General features: G+C 46.6%; 1 protein-coding gene across 1 annotated transcript in view; it reads right to left on the bottom strand.

The window, feature by feature from the left end:
- The window catches only part of LOC126187979 (GON-4-like protein), a 191,016-nt gene extending 188,783 nt beyond the window's left edge, over positions 1-2,233 (bottom strand). Inside the window, exon 1 of the mRNA XM_049929378.1 lies at positions 1,828-2,233. Within this exon, the coding sequence (XP_049785335.1) occupies positions 1,828-1,997 (170 nt within the window). The 5' untranslated portion in view covers positions 1,998-2,233. The remainder of the gene's footprint in view (positions 1-1,827) is intronic.
- Between the last annotated feature and the right edge of the window lie 10,932 nt (positions 2,234-13,165).

Genomic DNA, 13,165 nt, shown 5'->3' with positions numbered 1-13,165 from the left:
AGTAAAATTTGTCTCAGCACACTTAACAGAACTTGGATGTGATAGAAGATCCAGATGTTGTCCAATATTCAAGTTTTTTTACATCAACAGCAAGCAGCTCAGCTTTCCGATCAATTTTTTGATTCAGACACACAAACTGAAATGTACAATGTTCCATTGTTACACCTCACAACAGCTGCTGAAATACATCCAGCACAGACATAACAGAGGATTGGTGACACTTATCCCTAACTTGGAAATTTCAAACATTGCTGTCTGAGTTCAAGGCAGCTTTTGCAATTCTAGAGAAAAACATACCATAACTCACAGAATGCTCTGTAACCTACAATTAGTTAGTTACATGTTCCATTGATCAATCTCACAGAAACTGTTATGATGTGGAACATGTCAAGTGCATAAGAAATGCATGCATGAATCAAGCTCTTTAAAAAAAAAAAAAATATTAAAATTTTTACTACCTACCTCATTCCCTTAAATGGCACAAAATGCATATACTATACCTATAGATTTATTTATTTCTGTTCAAGAATTCATCTATGGTGTAGAACGAGTTGTCAAGGAGGTATGATTTCAATTTATTTTTGAAACTATTTTTGTTGTAATCTAAAGACTTTACAGGTAACCCTCCCAAGCAGTAACTGAGAAGGGTTTCAAAATGGAGAACAGTGAGAAAGAGTTTTGTAGTGAATTCTTAAAACCAACGAATGACTCATTACTCATCCTGCCCGGTAAGCTTACGCTTCTACTAAGAACCCACATCATCTTTACAAAGTTCAAATTTTTAAATATGTTTCAAGGCATTAAACTGTTCCCTATCAGTGACCTAATAATCACAGAGAGGTCCACTATTTGTGACTTTATGGATATATTATTGCTATAATGGTTATGATGTGCCGACAAACAGATGTCAAGGCAAAAGAATCATTGGTGAAAGCTGACAGCTTGCATTTTCTTCTTTACTATTTCCAAAAGGCTGTTCAAAGCATATGACAGGCATTGCCTCCAAACTTTTTGGCTTATGGCCACGTAACAAGTGTGAATTAATTAAACAGCAGCTATTTGCAACACAGGCAATGCCTGTGAGTGAGAAGGCAAAGTGTTGATACTACTCGTAATGTCTTCTCAAATACTTATTACAAGCCTAAGTACCCACAGAACTTGGGCCTCCTTTCTAGCATTTACACCAAGTATTCTGAGAATACTTTAGTTTTATATCTTCTTGTCAGTAAAACTGAAACCTGTTTTTCACACACTTACAGATATCAAAGTATTTTCATGTTTAACTGTACACATGCCACATTACGCTATTTACTAGGATATAGTCAACAGAAATGTTCCAGGAACAGGATAGTTGCCTTTTCCTTTAATTATTATCTTGGTGATACGGACTTACATAATACAACAAGTTTAAACAAACATAAAACGACATTTGCCTGAAAGAATGGTTGGCTAAAACAACACGGTGGAACTTCCCCGAGTTACATAAAGTTTGAGTAAAAGCCTGCAATGAAGATTCTGGCACATTTTGTTCCAAAGAGCGATTTCGAAGACGCATAAATTATGATGATGGTGATAGTGGTGGTGGTGATGATAAGGAGCCTCCTACTTTGAACGCACTAGAAGAAACAGCAGTTGTGTCCCTGTGCCTGCTGCAAATAACCCATATATTAGAAAGTACTTCCTCGTACGATTCTCAAAAGATCCATATATTAAGGGTGTCCACTTTAGACACGTAAGACTTAAACATCGACACAATTTGTTTTTAAGAAAAGTGTTGCAAATCTCAATGTATCCATTGCCTTCGTTTTATCCGCAAAAAATGCTCACCTTTTACGACCACGCTGTTTCACATCCGAAACTTCATTCTCTGGTATATCAATCTTCAAATCACAAGAATCACAAGATGTTTCACTGCCAGCATCATCATTCCCTTCCCAGCCTTTCGAACCTTGTTCTTCATACACACTATTTACATTACCACTGTTCTGCTTGAACATAGTAAATACAGCGTTTCAAACAAACTCACAAAATAAGCGGCAAAGTCTTCCCGTCTTTTCTCGAAACTATAAACAATTTTCAGTACGAGTCATTTGTAATTTACGGAGTAGCTTGCACAACAGTGTCGAGTGACACTTAATTTTTACGCTGTCGTTATCACTGTCACCCATCAGACACAATTTTCAAATCAGATGAAAACCGCTATAATGTATATCACCGCACATCGAACAATATCCAGACGCCACAGATGATGCTTACAAGCAGACGACAGGCAGCGGAAACTGGCGGGAGGGGTCCATCTGAGACATTCTTTTTTATTCGGTTTTAGCATAACAGCTTTTTTTTAATATAAATTATAGAGTGCAGCAGCAATCAGTCGTCCTTTTTAGCTTTTATCATGCAAATCCAGATTTTTGGCTAGTAACTAGCCATTCTCAATGCGCTATTTAAAGAACTATGATTGATGCCCGAACAATAGAGACTTACATGCATTGAGAATGAAAAATAGCGCATTGAGAATGGCTAGCTACTAGCCGAAATCTGGATTTGCATAATAAAATCTAAAAAGGATGACTGATTGTTGCACTCTATAATTTGTCACATAGAGTCGCTGAGTGCATCAACTTTCTGAATGGAAGGCAACTTGAAAAAACCTTTTTAGCCATCACAATTTAAATGTATTGATACACATACACACACAGCAAGGTAACATTTGTTCTTCTTCATTCAGAAATGTCTTCAGATCGAGATTGTTGTACTTATATTACAAAGACAGAATTGACAGCTAACCATTTCTTTTGTTAAGATCAATGATCACATTTTTAAAATATTTTTTTTAATTTTGGCTTCTAGCGTGATATTATTTAGTCACTGTCATTAAAATAAAATGATGATCATAGCAATGTGACATTTGATCTTGATCAGACCCACTGTGTGCTCCTTGCCGCCGTTGGATAAGCAGCTGCCAGCAGAAAGTCGTATACTCCTAGGTCACTCATTTGTTGCATAGTTTAATTCTTAATTTCTTTGCGTGTTTTTGGTACTTGCATTGTTTAAATTCATAAATTTCGGGCGTATTATAGTATTTGAGAGTTGTAGCATCGCGTTTTAGTACCTGAATAGTGTAAAATCGCGTAGTATCCTTCCGCCGCCAAGCAGTGTGTCAGCAGTGCGCAAGTAGCAGCATTACTGCATTTACTAGGCGATCTTGTATTTTAATAACCGTTTAAATTTTGTGTCGATTTGTTTGTGCTCTCTGTAGATTAATTCAGACGTTCTTTGCACAACAGTTTTTAGCATGGATAGGGACTGCAACTGCTGTGTTCGGATGCAGGCTGAGTTGGCATCCCTTCGCTCCCAGCTTCAGGGCAGTGTTGGCTTCGGTCACATAGCTTGAGGCTGTTGCCAATGGGCATCACTGTGGGTGTCCGGATAGGGGTTTGTCGGGGACGGCCAGCTCGTCCCACGCATCCCCCGATCGGACTACGACTGTGGCTGCCCGGGATACTGCCCACATTGAGGCTGATACCTCACCTGTGGTAGAGTGGGAGGTCATCTCAAGGCGTGGCAGGGGGCGAAAGACATTCTGGAGGGCTGAACGGAAGGCCTCTCCAGTTTGTCTGACGAACCGGTTTCAGGCTCTGTCTCCGGCTGATACTGATGTTCAGCCAGAGATGGCTGCTTGTCCTGTTCCAGAGGTTGCCCCTCAGTCTGCAAGATCCGGGCAGTCACAGAGGGTGGGCTTACTGGTAGTTGGGAGCTCCAACGTCAGGTGCGTAATGGGGCCCCTTAGGGATATGACAGCAAGAGAGGGGAAGAAAACCAATGTGCACTCCGTGTGCATACCGGGGGGAGTCATTCCAGATGTGGAAAGGGTCCTTTCGGATGCCATGAAGGGTACAGGGTGCACCCATCTGCAGGTGGTCGCTCATGTCGGCACCAATGATGTGTGTCGCTATGGATCGGAGGAAATCCTCTCTGGCTTCTGGCGGCTATCTGATTTGGTGAAGACTGCCAGTCTCGCTAGTGGGATAAAACCAGAGCTCACCACCTGCAGCATCATCGACAGGACTGACTGCAGACCTTTGGTACAAAGCCGAGTGGAGGGTCTGAATCAGAGGCTGAGACAGTTCTGCGACCATATGGGCTGCAGATTCCTCGACTTGCGCCATAGGTTGGTGGGGTTTCGGGTTCCACTGGATAGGTCAGGAGTCCACTACACGCAGCAAGCGGCTACATGGGTAGCAGGGGTTGTGTGGCGTGGACTGGGCGGTTTTTTAGATTAGATGGCCTCGGGCAAGTACAGAAAGGGCAACAGCCTCAAAGGGTGCGGGGCAAAGTCAGGACATGCGGGGACCAAGCAGCAATCGGTATTGTAATTGTAAACTGTCGAAGCTGCATTGGTAAAGTACCGGAACTTCAAGCGCAGATAGAAAGCACCGAAGCTGAAATCGTTATAGGTACAGAAAGCTGGCTGAAGCCAGAGATAAATTCAGCCGAAATTTTTACAAAGGCACAGACGGTGTTTAGAAAGGATAGATTGCATGCAACCGGTGGTGGCGTGTTTGTCGCTGTTAGTAGTAGTTTATCCTGTAGTGTAGTAGAAGTGGATAGTTCCTGTGAATTATTATGGGTGGAGGTTACACTCAACAACCGAGCTAGGTTAATAATTGGCTCCTTTTACCGACCTCCCGACTCAGCAGCATTAGTGGCAGAACAACTGAGAGAAAATTTGGAATACATTGCACAAACATTTTCTCAGCATATTATAGTCTTAGGTGGAGATTTCAATTTACCAGATATAGACTGGGACACTCAGATGTTTAGGAGGGGTGGTTAGGACAGAGCATCGAGTGACATTGAACTGAGTGCACTATCCGAAAATTACCTCGAGCAATTAAACAGAGAACCGACTCGTGGAGATAACATCTTGGACCTACTGATAACAAACAGACCCGAACTTTTCGACTCTGTATGTGCAGAACAGGGAATCAGTGATCATAAGGCCGTTGCAGCATCCCTGAATATGGAAGTTAATAGGAATATAAAAAAAGGGAGGAAGGTTTATCTGTTTAGCAAGAGTAATAGAAGGCAGATTTCAGACTACCTAACAGATCAAAACGAAAATTTCTGTTCCTACACTGACAATGTTGAGTGTTTATGGAAAAAGTTTAAGGCAATTGTAAAATGCGTTTTAGACAGGTACGTGCCGAGTAAAACTGAGAGGGACGGGAAAAACCCACCGTGGTACAACAACAAAGTTAGGAAACTACTGCGAAAGCAAAGAGGGCTTCACTCCAAGTTTAAACACATCCAAAACCTCTCAGACAAATAGAACCTAAACGGTGTCAAAGTTAGAGTAAGGAGGGCTATGCGTCAAGCGTTCAGTGAATTTGAAAGTAAAATTCTATGTACCGACTTGACAGAAAATCCTAGGAAGTTCTGGTCTTACGTTAAATCAATAAGTGGCTCGAAACAGCATATCCAGACACTCCAGGATGATGATGGCATTGAAACAGAGGATGACACGCGTAAAGCTGAAATACTAAACACCTTTTTCCAAAGCTGTTTCGCAGAGGAAGACCGCACTGCAGTTCCTTCTCTAAATCCTTGCACAAACGAAAAAATGGCTGGCATCGAAATAAGTGTCCAAGGAATAGAAAAGCAACTGGAATCACTCAACAGAGGAAAGTCCACTGGACCTGACGGGATACCAATTCGTTTCTACACAGAGTACGCGAAAGAACTTGTCCCCCTTCTGACAGCCGTGTACCGCAAGTCTCTAGAGGAACAGAAGGTTCCAAATGATTGGAAAAGAGCACAGGTAGTCCCAGTTTTCAAGAAGGATCGTCGAGCAGATGCGCAAAACTATAGACCTATATCTCTGACGTCGATCTGTTGTAGAATTTTAGAACATGTTTTTTGCTCGAGTATCATGTCGTTTTTGGAAACCCAGAATCTACTATGTAGGAATCAACATGGATTCCGGAAACAGCGATCGTGTGAGACCCAACTCGCTTTATTTGTTCATGAGACCCAGAAAATATTAGATACAGGCTCCCAGGTAGATGCTATTTTCCTTGACTTCCGGAAGGCGTTCGATACAGTTCCGCACTGTCGCCTGATAAACAAAGTAAGAGCCTACGGAATATCAGACCAGCTGTGTGGCTGGATTGAAGAGTTTTTAGCAAACAGAACACAGCATGTTGTTATCAATGGAGAGACGTCTACAAACGTTAAAGTAACCTCTGGCGTGCCACAGGGGAGTGTTATGGGACCATTGCTTTTCACAATATATATAAATGACCTAGTAGATAGTGCCAGAAGTTCCATGCGGCTTTTCGCGGATGATGCTGTAGTATACAGAGAAGCTGCAGCATTAGAAAATTGTAGCGAAATGCAGGAAGATCTGCAGCGGATAGGCACTTGGTGCAGGGAGTGGCAACTGACCCTTAACATACACAAATGTAATGTATTGCAAATACATAGAAAGAATGATCCCTTATTGTATGATTATATGATAGCGGAACAAACACTGGTAGCAGTTACTTCTGTAAAATATCTGGGAGTATGCATAAGGAACGATTTGAGTTAAATGATCATATAAAATTAATTGTTGGTAAGGCGGGTACCAGGTTGAGATTCATTGAGAGAGTCCTTAGAAAATGTAGTTCATCAACAAAGGAGGTGCCTTACAAAACACTCGTTCGACCTATACTTGAGTATTGCTCATCAGTGTGGGATCCGTACCAGATCGGGTTGACGGAAGAGACAGAGAAGATCCAAAGAAGAGCGGCGCGTTTCGTCACAGGGTTATTTGGTAACCGTGATAGCGTTACGGAGATCTTTAGCAAACTCAAGTGGCAGACTCTGCAAGAGAGGCGCTCTGCATCGCGGTGTAGCTTGCTCGCCAGGTTTCGAGAGGGTGCGTTTCTGGATGAGGTATCGAATATATTGCTTCCCCCTACTTATACCTCCCGAGGAGATCACGAATGTAAAATTAGAGAGATTCGAGCGCGCACGGAGGCTTTCAGACAGTCGTTCCTCCTGCGAACCATACGCGACTGGAACAGAAAAGGGAGGTAATGACAGTGGCACGTAAAGTGCCCTCCGCCACACACCGTTGGGTGGCTTGCGGAGTATAAATGTAGATGTAGATGTGCAGAGGAAACAGTCATCAACGCGATTTCAGTATATAATAGTAATACATATTAGAGTAAACTCGAGGGTTGGATCCCCTCAGTTCCACATCGAGAACTTACACTGCTGGGGCTACACTCAGGATGTACTCGTCGCTTCGGAAGAGCCCCCTGCCATTGCCGTCCGTCCGTCTGCCGGTCGCTGTCGTCCTTTCGACCATCTGTCCGCCATCGCTGCCGCCTGTCGCCCGGTGCTCGCTGCTGCCCGGTCACCGCCGCCGCCACTGCCGCCGCCGCTTTGCGGTGCTCGTCTCCGCCTGGTGCTCGCCGCCGCCACCCACCTGCCGCTGCCGCTGCCGCCGCCGCCGCCGCCGCCGCCGCCGCCTGCCAGTGCTCGCCGCCCGGTGGTCGCCGACGCCGAAGCCGGCCGCCGTTTTAGTTCCTTCGCACTTCGGTGACTCCTGTCGCCAGTGGACGTCGCATTCAATCATGGACACCCCCACTACCACCATCATCCACACCTCCACTTCACCTGGTTCCACTGTAACCTCGTGGAGTGCTTCCTCTGGGCTTAACCTGTCTCATCCACCTCCCCTACTCATGGTATCCTCCCCTTCTGTCTCGTTCCCATCCCTGTATCCCCACCTGTATGTTGCTCCTTCCCCTGCTCCAGCACCTGCTCCTACCCCGTTCCCACTGCTATTGCCCTCCGAGTCGACTTTCCCCCCCTCCCCACCTGCCCCGCTACAACTAGTCCTGCTTCTCCACCACAGTCGTCACCACAGAGCGCCCCACCCCTATACCCAGTGCCACCACCTCACAAGAGAGGCATCCCCAGTGCACCCATTACCCAACTTATCCGTCACAGTGATTGTTCTCATCTACATCTACATCTACATCCATACTCCGCAAGCCACCTGACGGTGTGTGGCGGAGGGTACCTTGAGTACCTCTATCGGTTCTCCCTTCTATTCCAGTCTCGTATTGTTCATGGAAAGAAGGACTGTCGGTATGCCTCTGTGTGGGCTCTAATCTCTCTGATTTTATCCTCATGGTCTCTTTGCGAGATATACGTAGGAGGAAGCAATATACTGCTTGACTCTTCGGTGAAGGTATGTTCCTGAAACTTTGACAAAAGCCCGTACCGAGCTACTGAGCGTCTCTCCTGCAGAGTCTTCCGCTGGAGTTGATCTATCATCTCCGTAACGCTTTCGCGATTACTAAATGATCCTGTAACGAAGCGCGCTGCTCTCCGTTGGATCTTCTCTATATCTTCTATCAACCCTATCTAGTATGGATCCCACACTGCTGAGCAGTATTCAAGCAGTGGGAGAACAAGAGTACTGTAACCTACTTCCTTTGTTTTCGGATTGCATTTCCTTAGGATTCTTCCAATGAATCTCAGTCTGGCATCTGCTTTACCGACGATCAACATTATATGATCATTCCATTTTAAATCACTCCTAATGCGTACTCCCAGATAATTTATGGTATTAACCGCTTCCAGTTGCTGACCTGCTATTTTGCAGCTAAATGATAAAGGATCTATCTTTCTGTGTATTCGCAGCACATTACACTTGTCTATATTGAGATTCAATTGCCATTCCCTGCACCATGCGTCAATTCACTGCAGATCCTCCTGCATTTCAGTACAATTTTCCATTGTTACAACCTCTCGATACACCACAGCATCATCTGCAAAAAGCCTCAGTGAACTCCTGATGTCATCCACCAGGTCATTTATGTATATTGTGAATAGCAACGGTCCTATGACACTCCCCTGCGGCACACCTGAAATCACTCTTACTTCAGAAGACTTCTCTCCATTGAGAATGACATGCTGCGTCCTGTTATCTAGGAACTCCTCAATCCAATCACACAATTGGTCTGATAGTCCATATGCTCTTACTTTGTTCATTAAACGACTGTGGGGAACTGTATCGAACGCCTTGCGGAAGTCCAGAAACACGGCATCCACCTGGGAACCCGTGTCTATGGCCCTCTGAGTCTCGTGGACGAATAGCGCGAGCTGGGTTTCACATGACCGTCTTATTCGAAACCCATGCTGATTCCTACAGAGTAGATTTCTAGTCTCCAGAAAAGTCATTATACTTGAACACAATACGTGTTCCAAAATTCTGCAACTGATCGACGTTAGAGATATAGGTCTATAGTTCTGCACATCTGTTCGACGACCCTTCTTAAAAACGGGGATGACCTGTGCCCTTTTCCAATCCTTTGGAATGCTACGCTCTTCTAGAGACCTACGGTACACCGCTGCAAGAAGGGGGGCAAGTTCCTTCGCATACTCTGTGTAAAATCGAACTGGTATCCCATCGGGTCCAGAGGCCTTTCCTCTTTTGAGCGATCTTAATTGTTTCTCTATTCCTCTGTCGTCTATTTCGATATCTACCATTTTGTCATCTGTGCGACAATCTAGAGAAGTAACTACAGTGCAGTCTTCCTCTGTGAAACAACTTTGGAAAAAAACATTTAGTATTTCGGCCTTTAGTCTGTCATCCTCTGTTTCAGTGCCATTTTGGTCACAGAGTGTCTGAACATTTTGTTTTGATCCACCTACCGCTTTGACATAAGACCAAAATTTCTTAGGATTTTCTGCCAAGTCAGTACATAGAACTTTACTTTCGAATTCATTGAACGCCTCATCAAGTCCTCCTCTCCATCTTTCCATACTGTTCTCCTCCAGCTCCTTTCCCACATCACCTTTGGCCCCCACATGTCCTTCACCCTTTTCCTTACTTCCTCCTCCTCTTATCAGTCTCAACCCCCTAGTCGTCCACCAACTCTCACTGCCTTGATCACAAAACTCAGCCCTGTTGTCATGGAGGCGGAGGTGTTTGCGGAACTGAATGCTCATTCCGGCCTGGAAGTCCGCTCTGCCCGCTGTATTTACAACTCCTCTGGCCCTACCTACCTCATGCATATCTTTACTGAGTCCGCCTCCTCCATCAATCACCTCCTCACACAGGGAGCACCGAATTTTAACCGCCGCCACCCCATTGACCTGTACCATTCCCCTCCTCAATCCTACCACTGCCAGTGCTGTCTCCTGTACAACAACCACGTCACCCAACTGCAAGAACCCCCCCCCCCCACTGGCCCTCATTGTAAAGCCTCTCGCTTCCTTAAACTATGACCTAATCTCGCCTCTCCTCCTTCCTGCAACACGTGCAATGAACCCCACTCCACCTACTACTACAAACACAAAGCAAACCCCCTCAGACAAACCCTGAGCTCACTGTCCCCGTTTGTCCCATCAACCTGCCCATCCACCCCAACTGTTCCCTCCACCCTCCCCCTACAGCAGAATACATCATCCGGTTCCTAACCATCATCGTGCAGAACATCCACCCCTTCAAGTGCCCCACACCCTCCAACAGATTTCCCTCCCCACCCACTCTGTTTTCCATTTAAATACCTACGACACCTACTCCCACAATCAGGCCCACTTTACCTTCACCTGCCTAGACACCCTCGTTTAAGCCCCACACACCTCGCCCCACTTCCTTCTCTCTCCCACCTCCTGGCATGTCACCAGTATCGTCTCCAATATCTCAACATTTGCTCCCTCCCTGTCAACAAATACTTCGTCATACATACCCTATCTCAGCACCAGGTTGACTCCTTCATCCTTAATGAAACGTTCCTCAAACCTCCATGTTGTCCACACCTCTCCCTGTCTCCTTCACCACACCAACAATCCCCTTCCTCTTGCCTGAGGCGGGGTCGCTATTGGCCACCTCAAGCATCTCCCTGTCCGGCCACAACGCCTCTTCAATGACTCAACTGAACACCTTCTCCTCAGCGTCCCTTTTCCCTCCTTCACCATCACCTGTGTCACTATCTATATCCGTCCCGCAGCCCCTCTCCCCTACAACTTTATTTCCCATGTTGACCATACCTTCTCCACCTATGTGATTGCCGCCAACCTCAACATCCACAGCTGTGACCCTGCCACACTTCAGCAGTGGCATCAGTTCCTTGCCACCCTCCATGCTGCAAGTAACTCCACCTCGACGTTATCCTCACTGCCCCCAACCTCCTTGGCCATATCAGCATGGACTTCCTTGATCCCATTGGTAGTGACCACCTCCCCATCCTTCTCACCACCTCCCCATCCTGCCCGTGTCCCCCCTGCAGCTCCCCACCCAGCTGACCCTCGAAAGTCCATCCATGACTACCATTGTGCTGACTGGCATGACTACTGGGAATCCATTGCCTCGCAGGTGGAAAGCCATCCCCTCACTTTCCATCGTCCCACTGACATTACCCATGCCTCTTCCTTCCTTCAGAAGGCCATCACTGGCGCTGTGGAGGCCCATGTCCCTACCAAACTCACCCACCCTCTCCACCCTACACTTCCTCCACAGGCTGTCCTCCTTCTTTGAGAATCCCGCAGGCTCTGCCGCTCCTTCCTCTGCACCTGTGCCCGGGATACACTCATCTGCCACCGGCAATTACAGGGACACATCCGGAACCTCCTTACAGCAAAGAAACACTGGGACTGGCGCCAGACATGCACTTGCCTCAACTCCTCCCTCCCTGTCAACTCTTCCAAGTACTGATCAGCCTTCCACCATCTTAGTGATAGCCATCCCAGCCAGCATTATCCTATCCTCCAAAACGTCCGCTCTTTCCCTGACAACCTCAGTAAGGCTAACCATTTTGCTTCCCACTTCTCTGAGGTCTTCTCCAGCACTGACGATCCCCATTTTGAGTACTCCCTCTTCTCCACCGTCCTTTAGACGCACTGATAGCTCTGTCCCACCGCTCACCCCTAGCTTCCAGTACTTGGATCAGCTACCCCCCTCAGGCATCAACACTCCCATTACCACACACGACATCACACTCGTCCTCCCCTCCAAACGCAACACCGCCCCTGGTCGTGATGGCGTCACCTACCCCCACCTCAAGGAATCCCCCCTGTCCTTCCTGGCTGTTCTAGCTACCCTGTACAATGTCCTCCTTTCCACTGGCTTTTACCCCAACCTGTGGTAGACTTTCCATGTTCTGCTGTTCCCTAAACCCAACAGACTCCACTCTGATACCTCTTCCTATCGTCCCATCTGCCTCGCCTCCATGTTCATTAAAGTCTAGACCGTCTTCTCCCACTGTATTCACCGCCGCTTTAACCAGCACCACCTCCTTCCCCTTACCCAGTGTGGCTTCCGGCCTTCCATCTCAGCCGAAGACCAGCTCCTTAACCTTACCAATCGTCTTTCCTACAAACTTAACTCCCGTCCCTCCGCTATCTTTGTTTTGCTTGACCTCCAGAACGCTTAAGACCGTGTCTTGCATCTTGAGCTACTCTTCAAACTCCAGACCTATGCACTCCATATCAATGTCGTCCGTCTTGTTGCTTCTTTCCTCTCCTGTCGTCCCTCCTATGTCACTATCCACAATTCCAACTCCCATACGTTCTATACCTCCACCAGCATACCCCAAGGCTCCATCCTTCCCCCTCTCCTCTATCTCCTGTGCACTGATGATATGTCCAAACCTCTACTGTCTGTTAATCTCCTCCAATTTGCTGATGACACCGCCTTCCTAGCCTTTTATCCTACAACTGTCCCAATGTACCCTCGAAACCCACCTTGACCAGTTCACCACTTGGTGAAACCAGTGGTTCCTTTGTATCAACCCCTCCAAGCTCCAGGCGATCGTCATAGGCCGCACCACCCACTCCTTCCATCTCCATGATTTCTACCTAACCATTTATGACCATCCTATCCACCTCACTCCTACCCTCAAATACCTTGGCCTCACTCTGGACCGCCACCTCACCTGGACTCCCCATCTCCTTACCATCCAGCACAAAGCCCACAACAGACTCTGCCTCCTGAAACTCCTGTCTGGCCGGACATGGGGACTGCATCCTTCCACAATCCTTGACATCTACAAATCCTTGATCCACCCCATCCTTTGTTATGCCAGCATTGCTTGAATTTCCGCCCCTCCCAGGTTCAATAACACCCCCCAAATCCTCAAGCACCATGCACTCTGCCTCA

This window comes from Schistocerca cancellata, chromosome 5 (assembly GCF_023864275.1).
Source record: "Schistocerca cancellata isolate TAMUIC-IGC-003103 chromosome 5, iqSchCanc2.1, whole genome shotgun sequence".
Lineage (NCBI taxonomy): Eukaryota > Metazoa > Arthropoda > Insecta > Orthoptera > Acrididae > Schistocerca > Schistocerca cancellata.
The sequence above is the reverse complement of the archived record's forward strand: the minus strand, read 5'-3'. Positions and strand labels throughout refer to the sequence as shown.